We start from the raw sequence: 26,720 nt of genomic DNA, 5'->3' as shown, positions 1-26,720 counted from the left end.
CATGAATTGTCGATTTCTGATTCGAATTTGTTACCTTTATTAAGTCTGCATTTTGGGTCATTTATTTTACTTTAACTTTTGATAGCATCTAACTCCGTGAAACCAAGCTTTATAAAGTTATGCTTTGCGATAAAACCAAGATATTAACTAAAATTAAAACTTTTATAGAATGCCTCCGCTATCTCGCCGATTTCAGAGAAGAGAAGCCTCGCGCATGCGTAGACAACAACGTTCCCAGGAAATGGCCGCCGCAATAGCCCAAGCTTTGAGCCAAAACAATACCAACACCTCGAGTTATAACATTAAGTCCTTTAATGCGGGTAACCCTCCAAAGTTCACAGGTCTCGAAGGAGCCACCGTGATGCTCCAGTGGCTCGAGAAGATAGAAAACACTTTCCTTCACACCCAATGCCCCTCAGAAAGACGAACCCTATATGCTTCCAGTGTCCTGGAATCCAGAGCGCTTACATGGTGGAATGGAGTAGCTCATGCGCGTGGCGCAGAGGCTGCTTCTAGCATGATATGGGAGGAATTCAAGGAAATTCTTACGCGAGAATTCTGCCCTCCCAACGAAGTTAAGCGCCTGGAGGAAGAATTTTGGAACTTGAAGCAGTACAGCGGTGAAGCGCGCGAGTACGCGACGCGCTTCCATGAACTAAGCCTGCTTGTCCCTCACCTTGTTACCCCTTCCCGCCGAGCCATCGAGAAATTCCTTGGGGGTCTCCCCATGGAAATTCAAGATTCTGTATGGGCCAGAAACCCAGTTACCCTCTCTGACGCCATCGAGTTGGCCGCTGTGCTTAGCGACAACCATGTCAGAGCAGGAACCCTGTTCCTGCGGGGAACTGAGAAGACCAAAACCACCAAAACTGTCCCTGAACCCGCAGAAACCAAACCAGAACCCTCAAACCGTAACAACCTCAAGCGCAGGCGCAAGGCCTATGCGCTTACCAACCCGCCCATTGTCCAGCAACCCGCATACCAACCCCCAGTTTACGCGCCTAACCCACTGTCAACCTACCCAGCACCTCCTGCAGTCCATAACTATGCCTTAACCAATCCAGCACTCCCTGCCCCGCCAACTAAGAAACCTTACACAGGAAACCATCCCTTTTGCCCAACCTGTAGATTTCACCACCCAACCCAAACCCCGTGTCGACTTTGTAACCGATGTGGCCGTACTGGTCACACTGCTGAGAACTGTAGAGTCCTTCTCGCCAATCCAATTGCGCCAACACCACCAGTCTACCCGCAGAATCCACAACCAACCTACCAAAACCCACGACCCAGATCGTGCTTTAACTGCGGTGATCCCAGTCATTTCCGGAACGCGTGCCCGAGACTGCAAGTGCAAATCACACAAGCGAATCCGGTGAACCAGATTTCGAACCAAGTGACGCGTGGACGAGCTTTTAACATAACCGCGCACCAAGCGCAAGCGAATAATGACGTAGTTAATGGTACATTTTTACTTAACGGATTTTATGCTTCTGTACTTTTTGATACTGGCGCCGATCGAAGCTTTATCTCTCGCGCCTTCGAGCAGAAGCTTGCGCGACCGCGCAACGATTTAAAAGAAGATTTTTCAGTTGAATTGGCTAATGGTGAAATTATTTTAATTAACTCAGTGATTAAAGATTGTACGCTTAATCTTAACGAAAACGATTTTCTGATCGACCTCATCCCTATGCCTCTTGGAAGCTTTGATGTTATTATTGGTATGGACTGGCTCTCGCATAATCGCGCCGAAGTTATTTGCGCCAAGAAATTGATTCGCCTACCTCGAGAAAATGGTGATCTTTACATTTACGGCGAAAAACCCTCCAGTGGTCTTAAACTTATGTCTTGCGCCGAAGCCCAAAGACTCATGCGGAAGAAGTGTATTGCATTTCTAGCCCATGTGGTTAAACCTGTTGAAGAGAAGAAGCTTCGCGATATCCCTGTTGTGCGTGATTTCCCTGAAGTTTTTCCTGATGATCTTCCTGGTATCCCTCCCGCTCGTGAAGTCGAGTTCCGTATTGATCTTGTCCCTGGTGCTTCCCCCGTAGCTAAATCTCCTTATCGTCTTGCACCCGCTGAGATGCAAGAATTGGCCAGCCAACTTCAAGAGTTGACTGCTAAAGGATTCATTCGCCCTAGCTCTTCGCCCTGGGGTGCTCCGGTGTTGTTCGTTAAAAAGAAAGATGGATCGTTTCGCATGTGCATTGATTACCGCGAGTTGAACAAACTCACCATTAAAAACCGGTATCCCTTACCGCGTATTGACGACCTCTTTGATCAACTCCAAGGTGCCTCTTGTTTCTCGAAGATTGATCTCCGCTCTGGCTATCACCAGTTGCGCATCCGCAATGAAGATGTTCCGAAAACTGCTTTTCGAACTCGTTATGGCCATTTTGAATTCTTGGTCATGTCCTTCGGTCTAACCAACGCACCCGCCGTTTTCATGGATCTTATGAATCGGGTGTGTAGGCCTTTCTTGGATAAATTCGTGATCGTGTTTATCGATGATATTCTGGTGTATTCTAAGACCAAGGCCGAGCATGAGCAACATCTCCGATTGGTATTGCAAAAGCTTAGAGCCGAGCAACTCTATGCTAAGTTTTCCAAGTGTGAATTTTGGTCTGATGAAGTACAGTTTCTTGGTCATGTTGTAAACAAGATGGGTATTCATGTCGACCCATCCAAGATTGAAGCAATCAAGAACTGGATTACGCCATCCTCTCCTTCTGAGATCCGTTCCTTTCTAGGCTTAGCTGGTTATTACCGGCGCTTTATTTCGAACTTTTCAAAGATCGCTTTGCCTTTAACAGCTCTTACGCACAAAGGTAAACCATATATTTGGGGCTCGAAGCAAGAAGAAGCCTTTCTGACGCTCAAGCGTTTGTTGTGTGAAGCTCCTGTTCTTGCGCTACCTGAGGGTAATGATGATTTTGTCGTGTATTGCGATGCATCCAACCAAGGTCTCGGTTGTGTTCTTATGCAACGAGGCAAGGTTATCGCTTACGCATCAAGGCAACTCAAGGTTCATGAAAAGAATTATACAACTCACGACCTCGAGCTTGGTGCAGTTGTTTTTGCCTTGAAGATCTGGAGACACTACCTTTATGGTACTAAGTGTATCCTCTACACTGACCATAAAAGCCTTCAGCATATCTTTGATCAAAAGGAACTTAACATGAGGCAACGTCGATGGAACGAACTCATCAGCGATTACGATTGTGAGATCCGGTATCATCCTGGTAAGGCTAATGTGGTAGCCGATGCGCTCAGCCGAAAACCCTGCCAACTTAACTGTATCTTGCCGCGCACCCAGCTTCACTTCGCGCCGATTCAAAGCAACCTTGAATCGCGTATTCGTGACGCGCAGCGCGCATCCATCAGTAATGGTAACCTTCGCGCCGAGTTAGCGTGTGGCGCGGAAGCACTCTTTGTCCCTAATCTGAGTGGAATTCTCTGCTATCTCAGTCGCATCTGGATCCCTTGTGATGAGAATCTTCGCGCTGATATCCTGAGTGAAGCGCACAAATCTCGGTATTCTATTCATCCCGGCGCTGATAAGATGTACAAGGATTTGCGCATAACTTATTGGTGGCCCGGTATGAAAAAGGATATTGCTGTGTTCGTAGCTAAGTGCCTGACTTGTTCTAAAGTTAAAGCTGAACACCAACGCCCATCTGGTTTGCTCGAACAACCAGAAATTCCTACGTGGAAATGGGAAGGTATAGCGATGGACTTTATTACCAAGTTACCTTTGACAGCAAGCAAACATGATAGCATCTGGGTAATAGTGGATCGATTGACTAAATCTGCTCACTTTCTGCCCATTCGTGAAAACTACCGTGTTGAGCATCTCGCGCAGCTTTATGTCAAGGAAATTGTCTGCCGCCATGGTACTCCTTTGAGCATCATATCCGATCGCGATGGCCGTTTTATATCTCGCTTTTGGAAATCTCTCCAATCTGCGCTAGGAACTCGCTTGGACATGAGTACTGCATATCATCCTCAGACTGACGGACAGTCTGAGCGAACTATTCAAACTCTTGAGGATATGCTCTGATCTTGTGTTCTTGATTTTGGAGGTAATTGGGATTCACACCTGCCTTTGATCGAGTTTTCTCATAACAACAGCTATCATTCCAGTATCGGTATGGCCCCATTTGAAGCACTTTACGGTCGTAAATGCCGCTCCCCGATTTGTTGGAGCGAAGTGGGTGAAACTCAAATCACAGGACCCGAACTTGTTCAAGAGACAACCGATAAAATCGCCAAGATCCGTGATCATTTGCTGACTGCCAGAAGCCGACAGAAGAGTTACGCAGATCGTAGGCGAAAGCCTCTCGAATTTCAAGTTGGTGATCTTGTTCTCCTCAAAGTGTCGCCTTGGAAAGGTGTTGTCCGCTTTGGGAAGAAGGGTAAGCTTGCTCCTCGTTATGTTGGTCCATTCAAGATTCTCGCGCGTGTGGGAAAAGTTGCCTATAGACTTGACCTGCCGCCCGCGCTCAGTAATGTGCATCCAACGTTCCATGTATCCAATCTCAAGAAGTGTTTAGCTGACGAGAACCTTCACATTCCACTTGATGAAGTCCAAGTTGATGAATCTATGCATTTCGTTGAGAAGCCTGTTGAGATTATGGATCGCGAGGTTAAGCAAACCAAGCGCAGTCGTATCCCTATCGTGAAAGTTCGTTGGGAGTCCAAGCGCGGAGCCGAGTTTACATGGGAAAGGGAAGATCAAATGAAGATCAAGTACCCGCACCTGTTCTCTGCGCAACCTACTTCGAGATAAATTTCGGGACGAAATTTCTTAAAGTAGGGGAGACTGTGACATCTGCCCTGATCCGACCCGACCCAGGTACCCGTTTCTCTGACCCGATCTCTTTCTTTTATGATTTAATATTTATTTATACTTATATTTTACTTTTAATAATAATATAAATTTCCTTCCCGCCTCTTTCTCTCTCTTTCTTTCCGCCGTCCCCTCCCTCTTCCTTCTCTCATTCCTCCTTCTTTTCCCTCTTGTCGCCGTCCCGCCCTTAAGCCTTGTTTCCCTCAACTCTTTGCTTGTCCTTTGGTTCTTCCCGCCTAAGGATGTCTGCAGCTCCACGCGCCAGACTCCTTACATGGAAGCCTGCGTGAAGACATCTTGTTCCTGCGATGCGTGAAGAGAACTCTTCCCGCAGCGCGCTAAGAATGCATGTTCTTCCCGCAATGCGCTAAGAATGTATGTTCTTCCCGCGATGCGCTTAGAATTCTTGTTCTTCACGCAGCACGCTAAGGATTTGTGATTCTTCCCGCAGTACGCTAAGGATTGTTGTGCCAGCCTTCGCGCTCGCGCACTCAGCCTTCCCGCGCTTAACCCTTGTATCTTCTGTTTAAATCTAGCCGTTTGCTTTTGTGTTGTCTTATCTTCTGTGCTGTTGACCTAACCTATCTAATGTCTGAATAGTTACTTTCGGCGCAGCATGCGCACCAACCCCATTGGTTGACAGATAAAGTGACTGACATAATCTTTTGAGATCTGCTTTTGCCATGCTTGACCAGTACCTTTATCTGACCCGCCCATGCTTTTTACTGTTCCCTGACAGCTTTACCTTGCCCCCTGCAGCTGCCATATCTTTTGATATCTTTACTTTTCAGAACTTTTTACCGTTGATATCTTTTCTTTTACTTTTTGAGATCTTTTCCCCTTTTTCTAGGGTTTGTGTCTCCTAGGGTTTTCCTATAAATAATAATAATATTTTCATAACACATCACACACAAACACTTAATCTCTCCTGTTCTCTTGCTCCTTGCTCTCTCTGCCGTCTTCCTCTCCTGCCTCCGTCTTCCTCCCTGTTCTTCCCTGCTTTTCCGGTAATATATATATATTATATATAATAATTTACTTATTAATTATCCTAACTTATAATCAAGACTTAAAACAGATCATTAAAACAATAATCTTATTTATAGGTTAACTTGTGCTTGTTTAAAGTTGGTTCTTGCTTTATCTTACACCGCATCGTTTATCAAGTGAGTTATCTCGTATCAAATCCCTTTTTATTTTTGCTTTGGGATGTTCATGTGTTCATACAAAACTTGAGTCTTAAACTGTTTATGAACTTTAGTCGCGCAGTATCCCATGTGTTGAGGACGTAGACTTGGCTGTTTATTTGTATGTGTGGATCATTAACCGTCTTGTCGGTCTATTCCGCAGTTTTCATGGTACCATTAGATGAACACGGGAGAACATTCGTTTATGATTTTCTCTTTTGTTTACACATGCACAGTTAGTCTTGTTTGTGAGCTCAATTGTGAGCACTGGCAGTCTTGTCTCTTAGAGTTGGTCCCGATCAGATTACACCCTTGTTGAAAACCAGACATACACATGTTGCGCGCAGATTTATTGTTATCTATGTATTGTATTAAACTTGATTCCTCACCAACACGCAAGTGTTTGACGTTTATTTTAACACATGTTCAGGTTTGCAGTAGCTGTTTTGGAGCTTGTGGACACGTAGGACGTTTTTACTTTTGGACCTAGAATTAAAATGTATCAGGACAAGTTAATGATGTTTGAATGTTATAATTTATAATATATTGATTTATGTTTGATTTATGTTCTATATTTTCCCCGCTGCGCGTGCGCGATAAAATGTGTATTAATAAATATTGACACCAATAGTGTCGCGAGTAATGAAGCAATATGTGGCGCCCCGATGTATAATCCGCCTTTGGTCGGGGTGTTACACCAACTCTAAGATTCATAAGACTGCCAGTGCTCACAATTGAGCTCACAAACAAAACAAACTGTGCATGTGTAAACAAAAGAGAAAATCATAAACGATAGTTCTCCCGTGTTCATCTAATGGTACCATGAGAACTGCGGAATAGACCGACAAGACGGTTAATGATCCACACATACAAATAAACAGCCAAGTCTACGTCCTCAACACATGGGATACTGCGCGACTAAAGTTCATAAACAGTTTAAGACTCTAAGTTTGTATGAACACATGAACATCCCAAAACATTAAAAGCAAAAAGGGATTAGGTACGAGATTACTCACTTGATAAACGATGCGGTGTAAGATAAAGCAAGAACCAACTTTAAACAAGCACAAGTTAACCTATAAATAAGATTATTGTTTTAATGATTGGTTTTAAGTCTTGATTATAAGTTAGCATAATTAATAAGTAAATTATTATATATAATATATATATTACCGAAAATCAGGGCAGAGGAGAGGAGAAAACGGAGGCAAGAGAGGAGGCGGCAGGAGGACAATCGGCAGAGAGCAAAGGAAGAGAGATAATAAGTGTTTGTGTGTGTAGTGTTAAGAAAAATAAGATTATTATTTATAGGGAAACCCTAGGGAACACAATCCCTAGAAAAGGGGAAAAGATCTCAAAAAGCAAAAGATTCCAAAAGCAAAAGATATCAAAAAGCATAAGAAAACAAAAGCAAAAGATATGGAAAGATACGGCAGCTGCAGGGGGCAAGATAAAGCTGTCAGGGAACAGTAAAAAGGCTATGGGCAGTTCAGAAAAAGGTACTGGTCAAGCAAGGAAAAAGCAGATCTCAAAAGATTATGTCAGTCACTTTATCTGCCAACCAATGGGGTTGGTGCGCATGCTGCGCCGAAAGTAACTTTTCAGACATAAAGCAGATTAGGTCAACAGCTCAAAAGATAAGACAACACAAAAGCAACGGCTAGATTAAGCAGAAGAAAACTCAAAGGGTTCAGCGCGAGAAGGCTGACACAAAAGGTCAAGAGAGCGCGAGCGCGAAGGCAGACAGAACTAACCTTAACGCGTCGCGGAAAGAACTACATTTCTAAGCGCGCCGCGGGAAGAATCACATTTCTTAGCGCGCCGCGGGAGGAATTAAAATTCCTAGCGCGCCGCGGGAAGAACTATAATTCTTCGCGCGTCGAGGGATGAACTACGATTCTTAGCGTGCTGCGAGAAGAACTACAAATCCTTAGCGCGTCGCGGGAAGAACTACTGTTCTTAGCGTGCTGCGAGAAGAATTACAATTCTTAGCGCGCTGCGAGAAGAGTTCGTCTCGCGTATCGCTGAAACAGGTGGTCTTCACGCAGGATTCCTTGTAAGGGGTCTGGCGCGTGGAGCTGCGCAGACAACCTTAGGCGGGAAGGAACAAAGGACAAGCAAAGAGAAGAAAAAGAGGGAAACAAGGCGGAAAGAGAGAAGGAGAGGGACGGGACGGCGGAAAGAAAGAGAGAGATAGAGGCGGGAAGGAAAATATATATTATTATTAAAAGTAAAGTATAAGTATAAATAAATATTAAATCATAAAAGAAAGAGATCGGATAAGGGAAACGGGTACCTGGGTCGGGTCGGATCGGGGCAGATGTTACAGTCTCCCCTACTTTAAGAAATTTCGTCCCGAAATTTATCTCGAAGTAGGTTGCGCAGAGAACAGGTGCGGGTACTTGATCTTCATTTGATCTTCCCTTTCCCATGTAAACTCGGCTCCGCGCTTGGACTCCCAGCGAACTTTCACGATAGGGATACGACTGCGCTTGGTTTGCTTAACCTCGCGATCCATAATCTCAACAGGCTTCTCAACGAAATGCATAGATTCATCAACTTGAACTTCATCAAGTGGAATGTGAAGGTTCTCGTCAGCTAAACACTTCTTGAGATTGGACACATGGAACGTTGGATGCACATTACTGAGCGCGGGCGGCAGGTCGAGTCTATAGGCAACTTTTCCTACACGCGCGAGAATCTTAAATGGACCAACATAACGAGGAGCAAGCTTACCTTTCTTCCCAAAGCGGACAACACCTTTCCAAGGCGACACTTTGAGGAGAACAAGATCACCAACTTGAAATTCGAGAGGCTTCCGCCTACGATCTGCGTAACTCTTCTGTCGGCTTCTGGCAGTCAGCAGATGATCACGGATCTTGGCGATTTTATCGGTTGTCTCTTGAACAAGTTCGGGTCCTGTGATTTGAGCTTCACCCACTTCGTTCCAACAAATCGGGGAGCGGCACTTACGACCGTAAAGTGCTTCAAATGGGGCCATACCGATACTGGAATGATAGCTGTTATTATAAGAGAACTCGATCAAAGGCAGGTGTGAATCCCAATTACCTCCAAAATCAAGAACACTAGATCGGAGCATATCCTCAAGAGTTTGAATAGTTCGCTCAGACTGACCGTCAGTCTGAGGATGATATGCCGTACTCATGTCCAAGCGAGTTCCTAGCGCAGATTGGAGAGATTTCCAAAAGCGAGATATAAAACGGCCATCGCGATCGGATATGATGCTCAAAGGAGTACCATGGCGGCAGACAATTTCCTTGACATAAAGCTGCGCGAGTTGCTCAACACGGTAGTTTTCACGAATGGGCAGAAAGTGAGCAGACTTAGTCAATCGATCCACTATTACCCAAATGCTATCATGTTTGCTTGCTGTCAAAGGTAACTTGGTAATAAAGTCCATCGCTACACATTCCCATTTCCACGTAGGAATTTCTGGTTGTTCGAGCAAATCAGATGGGCGTTGGTGTTCAGCTTTTACTTTAGAACAAGTCAGGCATCTAGCTACGAACACAGCAATATCCTTCTTCATACCGGGCCACCAATAAGTAATGCGCAAATCCTTGTACATCTTATCAGCGCCGGGATGAATAGAATACCGAGATTTATGCGCTTCACTCAGGATATCAGCGCGAAGATTCTCATCAAAGGGAATCCAGATGCGATTAAGATAGCAGAGAATTCCATTCAGATTAGGGACAAAGAGCGCTTCCGCGCCACACGAAAACTCGGCGCGAAGGTTACCATTACTGATGGATGCGCGCTGCGCGTCACGAATACGCGATTCAAGGTTGCTTTGAATCGGCGCAAAGTGAAGATGCGTGCGCGGCAAAATACAGTTAAGCTGGCAGGGTTTTCGGCTGAGCGCATCGGCTACCACATTAGCCTTACCAGGATGATACCGGATCTCACAATCGTAATCGCTGATGAGTTCGTTCCATCGGCGTTGCCTCATGTTAAGTTCCTTCTGATCAAAGATATGCTGAAGGCTTTTATGGTCAGTGTAGAGGATACACTTAGTACCATAAAGGTAGTGTCTCCAGATCTTTAAGGCAAAAACAACTGCACCAAGTTCGAGATCGTGAGTTGTATAATTCTTTTCATGAACCTTGAGTTGCCTTGATGCATAAGCGATAACCTTGCCTCGTTGCATAAGAACACAACCGAGACCTTGGTTGGAGGCATCGCAGTACACGACAAAATCATCATTACCCTCAGGTAGCGCAAGGACAGGAGCTTCACACAACAAACGCTTGAGCGTTAGAAAGGCTTCTTCTTGCTTCGAGCCCCAAATATACGGTTTACCTTTGTGCGTTAGAGCTGTTAAAGGCAAAGCGATCTTCGAGAAGTTCGAAATGAAGCGCCGGTAATAACCAGCTAAGCCCAGAAAGGAACGGATCTCAGAAGGAGAGGATGGCGTAATCCAGTTCTTGATTGCTTCAATTTTGGATGGGTAGACATGAATACCCATCTTGTTCACAACATGGCCAAGAAACTGTACTTCATCAGACCAGAATTCACACTTGGAAAGCTTAGCATAGAGTTGCTCAACTCTAAGCTTTTGCAATACCAATCGGAGATGTTGCTCATGCTCGGCCTTGGTCTTAGAATACACCAGAACATCATCGATAAACACGATCACGAATTTATCCAAGAAAGGCCTACACACCCGATTCATTAGATCCATGAAAACGGCGGGTGCGTTGGTTAAACCGAAGGACATGACCAAGAATTCAAAATGGCCATAACGAGTTCGAAAAGCAGTCTTCGGAACATCTTCATCGCGGATGCGCAACTGGTGATAGCCAGAGCGGAGATCAATCTTCGAGAAACAAGAGGCACCTTGGAGTTGATCAAAGAGGTCGTCAATACGCGGTAAGGGATACCGGTTCTTAATGGTGAGTTTGTTCAACTCGCGGTAATCGATACACATGCGAAACGATCCATCTTTCTTTTTAACGAACAACACCGGAGCACCCCAGGGCGAAGAGCTAGGGCGAATGAATCCTTTAGTAGTCAACTCTTGAAGTTGGCTGGCCAATTCTTGCATCTCAGCGGGTGCAAGACGGTAAGGAGATTTAGCTACGGGGGAAGCACCAGGGACAAGATCAATACGAAACTCGACTTCACGAGCGGGAGGGATACCAGGAAGATCATCAGGAAAAACTTCAGGGAAATCACGCACAACAGGGATATCGCGAAGCTTCTTCTCTTCAGCAGGTTTAACCACATGGGCTAGAAATGCAATACACTTCTTCCGCATGAGCCTTCGGGCTTCGGCGCAAGACATAAGTTTAAGACCGCGGGAGGGTTTCTCGCCGTAAATATGAAGATCACCATTTTCTCGAGGAATGCGAATCAACTTCTTGGCGCAAATAACTTCGGCGCGATTATTCGAGAGCCAGTCCATACCAATAATAACATCAAAGCTTCCAAGAGGCATGGGGATGAGGTCGATCAGAAAATTGTTTTCGTTAAGGTTAAGCGTACAATCTTTAATCACCGAGTTAATTAAAACAGTTTCACCGTTAGCCAATTCAACTGAAAAATCTTCTTTTAAATCGTTGCGCGGTCGCGCAAGCTTCTGCTCGAAGGCGCGAGAGATAAAACTTCGATCGGCGCCAGTATCAAAAAGTACAGAAGCATAAAATCCGTTAAGTAAAAATGTACCATTAACTACGTCATTATTCGCTTGCGCTTGGTGCGCGGTTATGTTAAAAGCTCGTCCACGCGTCACTTGGTTTGAAATCTGGTTCACCGGATTCGCTTGTGTGATTTGCACTTGTAGTCTCGGGCACGCGTTCCGGAAATGACTGGGATCACCGCAGTTAAAGCACGATCTGGGTCGTGGGTTTTGGTAGATTGATTGTGGGTTCTGCGGGTAGACTGGTGGTGTTGGCGCAATTTGATTGGCGGGAAGGACTCTACAGTTCTCAGCAGTGTGACCAGTACGGCCACATCGGTTACAAAGTCGACACGGGGTTTGGGTTGGGTGGTGAAATCTACAGGTTGGGCAAAAGGGATGGTTTCCTGTGTAAGGTTTCTTAAGTGGCGGGGCATGGAGTGCTGGATTGGTTAAGGCATAGTTGTGGACTACAGGAGGTGTTGGGTAGGCTGACAGAGGGTTAGGCGCGTAAACTGGAGGTTGGTAGATGGGTTGCTGGACAATGGGCGGGTTGGTAAGCGCATAGGCTTTGCGCCTGCGCTTGAGGTTGTTACGGTTTGAGGGTTCTGGTTTGGTTTCTGTTGGTTCAGGGGCAGTCTTGGTGAGTTTGGTCTTCTCAGTTCCCCGCAGGAACAGGGTTCCTGCTCTGACATGGTTGTCGCTGAGCACAGCGGCCAACTCGATGGCGTCAGAGAGGGTAACTGGGTTTCTGGCCCATACCGAATCTTGAATTTCCATGGGGAGACCCCCAAGGAATTTCTCTATGGCTCGGCGGGAAGGGGTAACAAGGTGAGGGACAAGCAGGCTTAGTTCATGGAAGCGCGTCGCGTACTCGCGCGCTTCACCGCTGTATTGCTTCAAGTTCCAGAATTCCTCCTCTAGGCGCTTAATTTCGTTGGGAGGGCAGAATTCTCGCGTCAGAATTTCCTTGAATTCCTCCCATGTCATGCTAGAAGCAGCCTCTGCGCCACGCGCATGAGCTACTCCATTCCACCATGTAAGCGCTCTAGATTCCAGGACATTGGAAGCATACAGGGTTCGTCTGTCTGAGGGGCATTGGGTATGGAGGAAAGTGTTTTCAATCTTTTCGAGCCATTGGAGCATCACGGTGGCTCCTTCAAGACCTGTGAACTTTGGAGGGTTACCCGCGTTAAAGGACTTAATGTTATAACTGGAGGTATTGTTTTGGCTCAAGGCTTGGGCTATCGCGGCGGCCATTTCCTGGGAACGTTGCTGTCTACGCATGCGCGAGGCTTCTCTTCTCTGAAATCGGCGAGATAGCGGAGGCATTCTATAAAAATTTTAATTTTAGTTAATATCTTGGTTTTAGCGCAAAGTTTTAATCTTATAAAGCTTGGTTTCACGGAGTCAGTTACTGTCCAAAGTTAAAGTAAAATAAACGACCCTAAATGCAGACTTAATAAAGGTAACAAACTCGAACCAAAAATCGGCAATTCATGTATCACCATGACTTTCCGAATTCCCAATTTAAAATGACTAGTAAACGAGTATTGGAGATTGACGATTCATGTATCACCATGACTTTTCAATCTTCAATATAAAATATACAAGAAAATGAGTATTGGAGGTTGACAATTCATGTATCACCATGACTTTTCAAGTCTCCAACCTCAGAACATAATCGTAAATGAAAATTGAAAATCAACTATTCATGTATCACCATGACTTTTCGGATTTTCAAATCCAACAAACGAATATGTAGGTAAAATCAGTAAAAATCGAAATTCAGCAAAAATCGAAATATCGCGAAATAAAACATAAAATCATATACTGCGCAAGCGCGAGCATATTCATAAATAACGAGTAATTAACAATAAGCGCGCAAACATGAGATTTCTCTCATGCGCGAGAAGGGACTCTTAGGTATTCTAGGCCGTTACGTCTAACCACCTATCCTAAAGTCAACGAGCTCTGATACCAATCTGTAACACCCCGACCAAAGGCGGATTATACATCGGGGCGCCACATATTGTTTCATTACTCGTGACACTATTGGGTGTCAATATTTAATAAATACATTCATTCGCGCACGCGCAAAGCAAAAATAAGATAACATAAATCATCATAAATCAATATATTATAAATCATAATATTCGAACAGCAATAACTTGTCTTGATACATTTTAATCTAGGTCAAAAATAAAGAAAACTTCCTACGTGTCCACAAGCTCCAAAACAGCTACTGCAAACCTGAACATGTGTTAAAATAAAACGTCAAACACTTGCGTGTTGGTGAGAAATCAAGTTTAATACAATACATAGATAACAATAAATCTGCGCGCAACATGTGTATGTCTGGTTTTCAACAAGGGTGTAATCTGATCGGGACCAACTCTAAGATTCATAAGACTGCCAGTGCTCACAATTGAGCTCACAAACAAAACAAACTGTGCATGTGTAAACAAAAGAGAAAATCATAAACGATAGTTCTCCCGTGTTCATCTAATGGTACCATGAGAACTGCGGAATAGACCGACAAGACGGTTAATGATCCACACATACAAATAAACAGCCAAGTCTACGTCCTCAACACATGGGATACTGCGCGACTAAAGTTCATAAACAGTTTAAGACTCTAAGTTTGTATGAACACATGAACATCCCAAAACATTAAAAGCAAAAAGGGATTAGGTACGAGATTACTCACTTGATAAACGATGCGGTGTAAGATAAAGCAAGAACCAACTTTAAACAAGCACAAGTTAACCTATAAATAAGATTATTGTTTTAATGATTGGTTTTAAGTCTTGATTATAAGTTAGCATAATTAATAAGTAAATTATTATATATAATATATATATTACCGAAAATCAGGGCAGAGGAGAGGAGAAAACGGAGGCAAGAGAGGAGGCGGCAGGAGGACAATTGGCAGAGAGCAAAGGAAGAGAGATAATAAGTGTTTGTGTGTGTAGTGTTAAGAAAAATAAGATTATTATTTATAGGGAAACCCTAGGGAACACAATCCCTAGAAAAGGGGAAAAGATCTCAAAAAGCAAAAGATTCCAAAAGCAAAAGATATCAAAAAGCATAAGAAAACAAAAGCAAAAGATATGGAAAGATATGGCAGCTGCAGGGGGCAAGATAAAGCTGTCAGGGAACAGTAAAAAGGCATGGGCAGTTCAGAAAAAGGTACTGGTCAAGCAAGGAAAAAGCAGATCTCAAAAGATTATGTCAGTCACTTTATCTGCCAACCAATGGGGTTGGTGCGCATGCTGCGCCGAAAGTAACTTTTCAGACATAAAGCAGATTAGGTCAACAGCTCAAAAGATAAGACAACACAAAAGCAACGGCTAGATTAAGCAGAAGAAAACTCAAAGGGTTCAGCGCGAGAAGGCTGACACAAAAGGTCAAGAGAGCGCGAGCGCGAAGGCAGACAGAACTAACCTTAACGCGTCGCGGAAAGAACTACATTTCTAAGCGCGCCGCAGGAAGAATCACATTTCTTAGCGCGCCGCGGGAGGAATTAAAATTCCTAGCGCGCCGCGGGAAGAACTATAATTCTTCGCGCGTCGAGGGATGAACTACGATTCTTAGCGTGCTGCGAGAAGAACTACAAATCCTTAGCGCGTCGCGGGAAGAACTACCGTTCTTAGCGTGCTGCGAGAAGAATTACAATTCTTAGCGCGCTGCGAGAAGAGTTCGTCTCGCGTATCGCTGAAACAGGTGGTCTTCACGCAGGATTCCTTGTAAGGGGTCTGGCGCGTGGAGCTGCGCAGACAACCTTAGGCGGGAAGGAACAAAGGACAAGCAAAGAGAAGAAAAAGAGGGAAACAAGGCGGAAAGAGAGAAGGAGAGGGACGGGACGGCGGAAAGAAAGAGAGAGATAGAGGCGGGAAGGAAAATATATATTATTATTAAAAGTAAAGTATAAGTATAAATAAATATTAAATCATAAAAGAAAGAGATCGGATAAGGGAAACGGGTACCTGGGTCGGGTCGGATCGGGGCAGATGTTACAACCACCACACTAACTTCCATGTTTGTTATACCTGCTACTTTCAAATATTAAATACTAAAATCGAATTCAAAATACTAGAAAAAAAAAGAAACTTAGTGGCTGCCATATGGCAACCACTGATTGGACCGCCCCAAAATACTGTAGCAGCAAGTTTTGCTTTAATATATAGTATAATATCTACATCTACATATTCTAATAAAGTAAAATAAATGTGGACACTTGTCATGTTTTGGCTAATTCTCACAATTTTTCCCCTCCAAAACTAATGTACCCTAATATATGTAATAAATCAATAATTATTCACTTTCCTTTTACACTATATTTATATAATATCTATATATTTTTATAAATATAAATATTAACATATTATTTTACTACATATTTCAAAATACTTGGGTGAATTTCAAAAATCAACAATAAATCATGTTTCTCAAATGAAAATTGTTTCGGGTTTTTTATGGAACTTAAATTTGATATTATAGGTCAAAAGTTGCTAAATAGATTATTTGGTACAAATTAACTACATTTAGGTCAAAATTTGTTACGGGTCAAAAATGAAAATTTTGAGTATTTTTAAAAGTTTGAGAATGCAAAATAGATTTAACTACATTTAGGTCAAAATTTGTTAACATTAATTTTTCATTCAATGGTAATCGGAACGTTGTATGGAAAGCATGACATGGAAAACTATACTTAAATAAAACAAAATATTCACAAAATTGGATGGGTTAACATATTATTTTTTATGTTGTCATTATGACAAAGTCGAGAAGCTCTCTGAAACTTATCAAAATCTTTTTCATGGTGTAGCTCAAAAAAACATAGCTCTTGAGTGGTAAATTGATAAATATATCAATAAAAGTAACGCTCCTTTTGTATTTAGACTGAGTGGTTAGAACTACTATCGTATGAGAAGCTTTATTTTCGAAATTGGTTCATAACCAAAAGTCTTTCAATTATACATATATGGCACCGAGAATGAACTTTTCAATAGAAAGAAATATTCTCATGTACGTTTTTGCACGAGCATTTTTTTATTAAGTTCATTTAAAAAAATAATTTTGTGATATAAATAAAATCAATTTATGTACACATTGTATAGACACAAGCATAGATGTAATATATTTTTTTTATATACGCTATGTAATTATTTGTTTTACTTATAATTTTATAATTTGAATTATCACGTGTGTGACACGGTCTATAAAACTAGTTTTGTTAATAAATTAATACACGTATTACACAACTTAAGCCGAGAGTGCCGGAGATAAAAAAAGGTAGCTTTAAAACTTAGTTAATACAAACCATCTGAGGCGACAAACTGATTTTAATTTCAATCCATATATAGAAGTCAACTGCAGTATATGCATATTGAAGAGGTATGTACCCGCCTCAACACCGAGCGGGGCGGGTCAATCCACAAGATGTATACAAGACATTAGAAGTCAAAGATATTATCAAGGTACAAAGCCAAAACTTATGCTCAAGCATCACATGCTTGCACATATCACATGTGCTCATGCATCACATGTGCTCATGCATCACATATGCTCGCGCGTATCACATGCTCACGCATCATATATGCTTATGCATATCACATCGTGCGTGGCGCATCCGCGCGCGGCGCATATCACATGCTCGCGCATCATACATGCCCACCCATATCACAGTTGCGCATGGCGCAGCTGCGCGTGGGGCATCCGCGCGTGACGCGTATTACATGCTTGTGCGTATCACATCTGCGCATGAAATATCTGCGCGTGAGAATAAAGAGAAGACCTCGCGCATCCTCAGGATGGGCGCATATCACACATGCACATAATCAACCTCGTCCTTATCCAAATCAGGATTATGGCAACCTTGATTGTGCACGTCAGACAACCTTCCAGAAGGCATCTTTTTAAGGAATAAGGATATGCTGATGTTGACAGCTGCTAAATGAAAGGTGGACAGCTCAGCATGACTCATGGGTTACCACGTGATTATAACCAATGAAAAAGCACCAGGTGTCTCCGAGGACACGTGGCGCAAATCGATTGGAGGAGGCCAACAAAACCCTAATCTGGTCTCAGCTCAATCAGTGGAAACCCTAGCACTACAAATACATCATAACGTACACAGTTACAGACACATTGATTCACATTGAAGCATATTCAATCACACAATCATACAGAGTAACATACAGTATTCAGCTATTAAGCAATACTCTCCAAATTCCCTTACTCTCACATTATCATCTTCTCCTATATATACTTATTCTCACGCCGGAGGGTTACCCCAAAGAGGACCCCTCTGTCCCTTTCTGAGGGGTAAGTAACGGCGCTGTTCATTTTGTAGGTGGAAGAACACAGATCCAGAAAAACCATCGGTGAAATAGTATAATCACACCCGAGGAAAGTAGATCTGCTACCAGTGAGCAGATCCACGATTCTTCACATATGTATATGTATATTACACTTCTAGCTCTAGCTTCACTACACAATCCATCAAAATCTTCTCTCCCTCTACATTTTTTACAGGTACACCTTCTCTCTCTCTCTATAACTATATATATATTAATATTTGTTTATTAATTATGATTGATTTCACCTGGCTGCAATATTATTATCTTGCTTGCTGATAAGACTTGGTGTTCATAATTTGGATATATTATATATTTGGATAATAATAATAATAATAATATTATCTGGTACCTTCTAAAACGGAAGGAACGTAGGATTATTGGAATCGGTGCTGCTGGTTTCGTTTGAATTTGCTTGCCTTCTGCCTGTACTGTACGCTTCAAAACTTGTACGTCACTAGATTTCATCTTCAATAATTTTCTGTAATTAGAGAAATGTCAATCCCAAATGCTTATTAATTCATTTCCGTTATAACTTACAACAAACTTTTTTTTAAGAATCATTTACCACTATTTTTATAATAAAAAGGCCGGGCAATAAGCTGCATCGCCACCCCTTTTGAAGATCTAAAACCCCCGGCTTCTGTTTATGGAGTTTCGTAGGGAAAACTAATATCAAAATAAGCATGTTTGACTAAAATATATATATTCTCAACAAAAAAACAAAAAAGGTGTTGACACACAACCCACCCGCGCACCTCTAGGCACCAAGGTAGCTCGGACGAAATTCCATTCAAAAGCAAGTTGACACATCCATTGTCATGACATGTGTCTGAACTGAGCTACATAGGTGTCTAAACAAGAATAAACGGGCTATACAAGTGCTTTGTCTGCCAAGGCTCTAGAGGTGTCAGACAATCCTTGCCACGGCTGCCGTGGCAGGGCCTGTTAGGCACATATGTAGCCATGGCAAATATAAGACACCTGTGTAGCCCGCTTATTCTTGTTTAGGCACCAATGTAGCCCAGCTTAGACACATGTCATGACATTGGAGGTGCCAACTCACTTTCGCATGGAATTTCGTCCGGGCTACCTTAGGTATCCAACTCAGTTATGTGTTGAAGTTATATTTGTTATGCTTGTTTTGGTTGAGTTTTGTTCTTTGTCTATTTTGAAGATATTTTGGTAATGTTCCAGATTTCATAGCTCTTTAATTGCTTCACATATCAGTTATAACAAACTTATAACCGTCGTTTCAGGGCACATACAGTTCTGAAGGTATTGAAGAACGTTTAAGACGATATGCATGTCTGGCCCTGTGGCCATACCGGAAAACACACTATCACTTTCTAACAGAACGACATCCCTCGGTTCATTATCATTTCACATAACAAATGGAGAAATATCTAGATCATCAACCGAACCAATCCCGTTAAGATTTGAAGAATTCACACTCCCAAACGGGGAGTATTACTCCGGTTCACTGCTCGGGAACGTGCCCGAGGGGTCTGGAAAGTATGTTTGGACAAACGGTTGTACGTACGAAGGAGAATGGAGTAGAGGAATCTGGCATGGTTATGGAAAGCTTCATTGTCCATCGGGGGCTTATTATGAAGGCGAGTTTTCAGGTGGGTATATGCAAGGGACTGGGACTTATATTCGGGCTGATAAGTTAGTTTATAAAGGTCGTTGGAGGATGAACCGGAAGCACGGGTTGGGGTATCAAACTTTTCCTAATGGAGATGTGTTTGAAGGGTCTTGGATTCAGGGTTCACCGGACGGGCCGGGTAAGTATACATGGGCTAATGGGAATGAGTATGTTGGGAATATGAAAGGCGGGAAGATGTCGGGTAAAGGTGTTTTCAAATGGACTAATGGTGATTGTTATGAAGGCAGTTGGTCTAATGGTGTTAAGCATGGCTTTGGTGCTTATACATGGATTGATGGCGGTCGGTATATCGGGTTGTGGACATTAGGATTAAAAGATGGGAAAGGCGCTTTTTACCCGAACGGGTGTCGGTTGCCTGCTAGACAAGAGTTATACCTTAAATCTTTGAGAAAACGCGGTTTGTTGTCTGACTGGCAAAAGGTGAAACAAGTGTCGCGTATTCAACATGCTTCTTCGATTGATATGGGCTTGTTTAAACTCGGTGGTGGTAGTCGGTCGTCTCATCATAACACGTCTAATAAGCTGGATGAAACGCGTAATAATAACAATGATAATAATAATAATGTTTCTTTAGAAAGAAGGTGGAGTCTAGAGGTTGCTATAGATAAGTTTATGGGACATGATCATTTTGGTTCATTTAGGTCTGATCCCGGGGGGGAGAGCGAGACGCAGACTCCAATTCTTGAAAGGGAATATATGCAAGGGATATTAATTAGTGAGCTTGTGGTTGATAGTCGGTTTTCATCGGGTTCGAAACGAGAAATGAGACGACAGAAGAAACTTGTGAAGGAAGTTAAGAGGCCCGGAGAAGCCATTATTAAGGGTCATAGGAGTTATGACTTAATGCTTAGTTTACAACTTGGGATCAGGTACATATTAGCTTAGAAATTGTAGGGGACAAATAAACAATAAAACAAGCACCACTGATGTGTTATCCGGACACCACTGACGTGTCATACGTGTCGTATGCTAGGGAGAAAATGGCAATATGGCTGTATTATAGGGCGGAAAATGGTCAAATGGGTTGTACGAGGGCAAAACCATACGGGCCCGTATGATGTTTTGGCTGCCAAATAAAATGACTGATTAGACCACTGACAAAGCTTTTTTCACCCTAATAGGGGTGTAAATGAAGCATACGTAGGGGTGCAAATGAGCCGAGCCTCGACTAGCCTTGAGCACGGCTTGTTTGACTTACGAGAGCTCGAGCTCGACTCGTTTCAAGCTCTTTTTCTTAAGCTCGAGCTCGGCTTGTGAGTAATTTTTTCAAGCTTGAGCTCGGCTCTTTTTTTATTTATTAATAAATTATGTAATTTGTAGTTATTTTTATATTTTTTTGTTTTATTTTTTATATATGACAAAATATATATTTTTAGTATTTTTTTTATCATATTATATATATAATAATAATAAAAATTGTTATAATACGCTCGTTTAGTTTCACGAGCCAGCTCGAGCTCAATAAGTGAAGCTCGGACATGTTTATTAAAAAAAGCTTATTTTAAGGTGCGGGTCCGTTTATTAAAAAAGCTTATTTTAGGGCTCGAGCTCATTTAAGCTTGGCTGGATTTGAGCTTTTAGTGAGCCAATCTCGAGTAGCCCAAGAACTGGACTGGCCCGTTTATATCCCTACTCACACGATCCGTATGATGTGACCATTCGGACTGGTCACCTGAAATTATATGATATTTTACATTTGTTATGCCGAACTGATGAACGTTGAAGTTTTAAAATACGAGTAGGTACACTGTTGGGAAAATAACACCAGTTCAAAAGCGAGAAGTACGCAGATCAGATTTTGGCCCGAGAGCTAGCTTCTGGATGCAATTCCCTAAAGAAGGATCTCAACTAACACCTACACATCAGTCAGAGGATTTTAAGTGGAAGGATTACTGTCCAATGGTTTTCAGGTTCACTGTTCACGTGCTCATTATTAGGATCATATGATTATATTGTTGTTTAAGTTATTATTTTAGCTTCTGAAATGTTTTTTGTTTGTTATTATTACACTAGGAACTTGAGAGAAATGTTTAAGATTGATGCTGCTGACTACATGATGTCTATATGTGGCAATGATGCTCTTAGAGAGCTTTCGTCTCCCGGGAAAAGTGGCAGCGTGTTTTTTCTTTCTCAAGATGACCGTTTCATGATTAAGACTTTGAGGAAATCTGAAGTACAGGTGACAATTTATACCCATTACTTATAAAAACTGTCTAAATCATTTTATAAAAAAAACAGATTTGATAATATAGTATTTTTAATAAAATTTGGACAAAAAGTGTCTCGTCTAAGCCGAACCACTTTCGCTGCACAAAAATTACCCATTTTGACCCATTACCATTACCATCCCAACTCCCAAGCATTTTTGCCACCATTAGCCGACTCAATACTCGTGACTAGAGGTCCACAAACTGGTTTAAAACTCAAAATCGGTTTGGGTTAAACCCGGTTTGGTTTGGTCAACAAAAGTCAAAACCGGTTATGATGGTTTCGGTTCGGGTTGAAACCGGTTTCATACAATGTTACGATCGGTTTCGGTCCGGATTTTAATCGGTTTGTGGTTCGGGTTTTGACCGGTTTTTGCCCGGTTTCGGTTCGGTTAACCGGTTTTGGTGGAGAAAATTACAAACCGGTTCCGAACCTACAGTTTCAATTGGTTCCAAACCGGTTTCTACATAATCGGTTTCAAACCGGTTCGGTTTCTGTTCAATTTTCGGGTCGGTTCGGTTCACCGGTTTATTTGCCCACCTCTACTCGTGACTGTTCAAAGTCAACTCTGACTTGCCACATTACTTCTTAGTGTACCATATGCATGCATTATGTATTTCTAGAAATTTACATTCTGATACATATAATAACTGAATTCCATTATTACCATTTTAAGCAGTTGTGTGTACGGCTCGACTGACTTGTGTTAGCGCGTAGGTTCTTCTACGGATGCTTCCAGACTATCACCGTCACGTGAAGACATATGACAACACACTCATAACTAAATTCTTTGGTCTTCACAGGATAAAACCATCAAGTGGTCAAAAGGTAACATGCTATTTATTTAATTAACGAGGAACCTTTTTGTATTTAATTTTTGCTTAATATATTTTATATGATTATTTCAGTTTCGGTTTGTAGTGATGGGAAACATGTTCTGCACAGAATTAAGAATCCATAGAAGATTTGATCTAAAAGGTTCCTCTCTTGGGCGGTCTGCGGACAAAGTTGAAATAGATGAAAACACAATACTCAAAGACCTTGATCTAAATTATTGCTTTTATCTAGAACCTTCTTGGCGCGGTGCACTGCTAAAGTAAGTAATATGTATTGTAACAAGGGTTAAGCCCATTATGGTTAGGTTATGTCTCTATAGGTGTTGTATACTAATTCAACAACACCTACGTTCGTTTATGTAAATTGTTTCCACTTAGGACCGCATGATCATCTTTGACTTTCTGTATGCAGTCAAATTGAAATCGATAGCAAATTTCTAGAAGCTCAGAATATTATGGATTACAGTCTTCTGCTCGGTGTACATTATCGAGCCCCTCAGCACTTGAAATCATTAATGTCTTACGACCAAAGTGTAACTGCAGACGGACTAGGAGTCGTTGCAGAAGAAGGTGATATATTATTCGGTTTTGTATTTCATAGTTCTGTTTTTTTAAACATAAAAAATAGTCATGTGATGTTCAAATTACAGAATCTATGGAGGATGAGATATCACCAGAAGGACTTGTTTTGGTGCCACGCGGATCTGAAGATGGTAGTGTTGTTGTGGGCCCACATATACGAGGAAGTCGCTTGAGATCATCAGCTACTGGTGATGCGGAAGTGGATCTCCTTCTACCTGGTACAGCAAGGTACATATATAATCTCTAACGGGTCAAATGGATTGATATTCGATACACTAAATTATTTTTGTCAAATTTTATTTTGGCAGGTTACAAATACAGTTAGGAGTGAACATGCCAGCACGAGCCGAGCTTCTTCCAGGTGAAGAACAAAAACAAATGTTTCACGAGGTATATGACGTCGTATTATACCTGGGCATCATCGATATATTACAAGAATACAATATAACAAAGAAGATTGAACATAGATATAAATCTTTTCAATTTGATTCTCTATCGATATCAGCCGTGGACCCCACATTTTACTCGCAACGGTTTCTTAAGTTTATTCAGAAAGTGTTCCCTCATAATGGTGCCGTGAACTAAGACCGGTCTACATTGAGCATTCGATGTTCATGACTTCATTCATCATCATCATCATCATCGTACTCAGTATATCCCACCAATAGCAAAGCTATGGTAGGGTCTGAGGAGGGTAAGATGTAGACAGCCTTACCTCTACCCCGTAAGAATAGAGAGGCTACATTGCAAGGTACAGAAAGTGAATACTATGAATTTTGTAACATGCTTTGTTTGACATTTGGTTCTTAAACCTTTTTATTGCATACAAATGGTTCTTTCTATTTTCTTGTTGATTTCAATTGCTTATTGAGTTATTGGTAACAAAGAAATTTTCATTCCTATTAAATGAAAATACTTTTTAGGGTTCGCGGTTTGAGGCCAGGCCCGGCCCATGGGCGGGGCCAGCCAAATAAGGCAGTGGCTTTGGGCCTCAATTATTTCTAGGCATCCAATTTTATATAGGTTATGTATTATATCTTTAAAACTAAGATTTTTTTGTTAGGAACTTATTGATGGGCCACAAGTTAAGAGTGACACCATGTCATTAATGATTCATCCTTATATTATGGTATAAAAAATAAAATAAAAATAAGGATATAAGCTAATGGCGGCCGATAATTAGAATCTTAGATTATTTATAGTTATATTTTTTATAATGCCAAATAGAATTCGAAAGTTTGAATCGGGTCATTATAAAAGATTAAAGAAAAAAAATTATAACTCTGCCACCTATAAACTTATGGCGAATTGCCGGTCCCAAGTCTGAGAAAAAGGAGGGTTTACATCAAATAAATTTTTGAAAAAGGCCTTAACATTTTAATTCGCTTTAGGCCTCCATGAACGTTGTGACGGCCCTGTTTGAGGCTTATAGTTAAGAAAAAAATTTCTAACTTGATCTAGAGCACCTTGAGAGAGAACATGCAATTAGTGGGGTCCTTTGATAACGGGATCTCATGGTTACCTAAAAAGAAAAAGAGTGATTGCACAATCTTAGATTCAGAAAAGAAATAAAAATCGTTTGGATGATTTATACCACAGAGACCACTTCAGCGCTTAATATAGCCATTGGACATGACTGACAAACCAACGAGACCCCATCAATATTCTACTAACCAATGAGATCAGATAAAATACAATTTACATGTACTACATGTGGGTATGTGACCCTTTCAAGGGTTAAATACCTATTGCTTTAGATGTATTTCAAGGGTTAATTGGTTATGAGCTTCTTACAATTAATTATGTAATTAAATTGATTACATATGCTATCCTTTAACTAGAAAAAGAAAAGGAGCAAAGGCAACCCGAACAAGTGACCCACCCAACAGCTAAAAATAAAGTATAAATGGAGGCCCATTTTGAGTAAACGACATTAAATATGGTAGGCCTACAAGCCATAATAACTTCACATCATAACTCTCTTTCCGCCTGACTAGCTTGTGGGGTTTGCCACTCCCTGTCATATCGTACCCATGCTCATGCTCACTTAAGCTCTGGTTTTGAGAAAGCAAAAAACTTTTTGGGTCAAATATGAAAAATTTTTGACCCTTAAGTAAAATGAGTATTTTGTTGGGTTTAAACAATTTAATTTTAGTATGGGTTTACTTGATTATAATTTAGGTTGTGTAAAAACTTTTGTATAAAAGTAGGATTAAACATATCCCACATGAGACTAAAACCCATAATCTTTTGGTTGAGAGTAATACCCTTTGTCACTAGATCAAGCTAGTGATTATTTAATTAAGTTTAAACACTAAATATAAATATTGTTTTAATAAAAATACACATATATTTTTTTTTAATAAAAATCGGGCCTAGCAAGGTGTCGGGCCTGTGGCCGTCGGCCACCCAACCCCCCTTAGGGCCGGCCCTGGTCACTTCATATTTCTCATCTTTTTAAACATTTTAACATATTTATCAACAAAAACAAAAAGAAAAAATTCTACATGAGAATGTATTTAAGCAGATGGAACGATATTTTTATTTTATTATTTATTTAAGAATGTAACGTTACTATCACTAGGATGTAAGGTTAAGACCACATAAGATAAAAGTTATAATCATGTGTAAAAAAGTATTGCTCTTTAAAAGAACTTTGAAACTATGTTATTTTTGTGCAATTTCATATAATAATAGTAAGTTTTAAAAGCGTTCCAATTAAGTCATTCAGCTTTAAAAATATTAACTTTTATATTTTATTAAATTAAAAGTTTAACATGTTTTTTAGTCTTTTTTCTTTTTTGCTTTACATAGGAAATCTTTTTTTTATGTTGACGTTGAGTGGCGACGTGAACTTTATTTTTTATTTTTTAAATTTTAATATAATTAACGTTTTTTTATTTTTTTTTTAAATTTAACTACATATATTGCAAATTCTGACCCCCACATCTTATCCTCCATTTCTTTCTTGATGCACAAAAAATAGATGAGACTCGATTTGAAGATTTAGTGACTCGAGTTAAGGAAAAATTGCATGAGTAACCTAATTGAAACACTTTTACAACTTGATTACTATTCTATTAGATATTCCTTATATTTTTATATGTTGCCTTTATCTTTATGCTGATAATAAAGGCATTTTTTTATTACATGTATAAGAGTATTTGATTTATGGGGTGGCCCGACAGCTCGAACCTCTTTAACTAGTCATATAAAACAAATACTATGATTGAACCACTTTGAAAAGTTATTGACCGTGCCTAGTAAAATCCTTAAAAAAATAACCATATCTAGTAAAATCTTATACATAACAAAATTGTTGGTAAGGTTTGGGCATGATGAGATTTGGGCAAACCATACATGTAGATGTTAGAGAGATTGTTTTCAGT

At 41.1% G+C, this 26,720-nt stretch overlaps 1 protein-coding gene across 1 annotated transcript; it reads left to right on the top strand.

The window, feature by feature from the left end:
• The first annotated feature begins 19,270 nt into the window (after positions 1 to 19,270).
• On the top strand, positions 19,271 to 23,916 carry LOC143575712 (phosphatidylinositol 4-phosphate 5-kinase 9-like). The gene is made up of 8 exons (XM_077060005.1): positions 19,271 to 20,574; positions 21,448 to 21,615; positions 21,719 to 21,884; positions 22,631 to 22,741; positions 22,822 to 23,009; positions 23,162 to 23,319; positions 23,400 to 23,559; positions 23,640 to 23,916. The coding sequence occupies exons 1-8, from the start codon at positions 19,343 to 19,345 to the stop codon at positions 23,914 to 23,916; spliced, it is 2,460 nt and encodes an 819-aa protein (XP_076916120.1). The 5' UTR covers positions 19,271 to 19,342.
• Positions 23,917 to 26,720: the final 2,804 nt, after the last annotated feature.

This window comes from Bidens hawaiensis, unplaced genomic scaffold (assembly GCF_021521415.1).
Source record: "Bidens hawaiensis isolate Kalapana, Puna unplaced genomic scaffold, B.hawaiensis_p1.1 tig00001412_1, whole genome shotgun sequence".
Taxonomy (NCBI): domain Eukaryota; kingdom Viridiplantae; phylum Streptophyta; class Magnoliopsida; order Asterales; family Asteraceae; genus Bidens; species Bidens hawaiensis.
The sequence above is the reverse complement of the archived record's forward strand: the minus strand, read 5'-3'. Positions and strand labels throughout refer to the sequence as shown.

Coding starts and splice junctions, on each gene's coding strand:
- LOC143575712 (XM_077060005.1), top strand. CDS start 19,343: ATGTCTGGCCCTGTGGCCATACCGGAAAACACACTATCACTTTCTAAC. Junction 21,616..21,718: donor TACTGTCCAATGGTTTTCAG/GTTCACTGTTCA, acceptor TTATTACACTAG/GAACTTGAGAGAAATGTTTA. Junction 22,742..22,821: donor AACCATCAAGTGGTCAAAAG/GTAACATGCTAT, acceptor TGATTATTTCAG/TTTCGGTTTGTAGTGATGGG.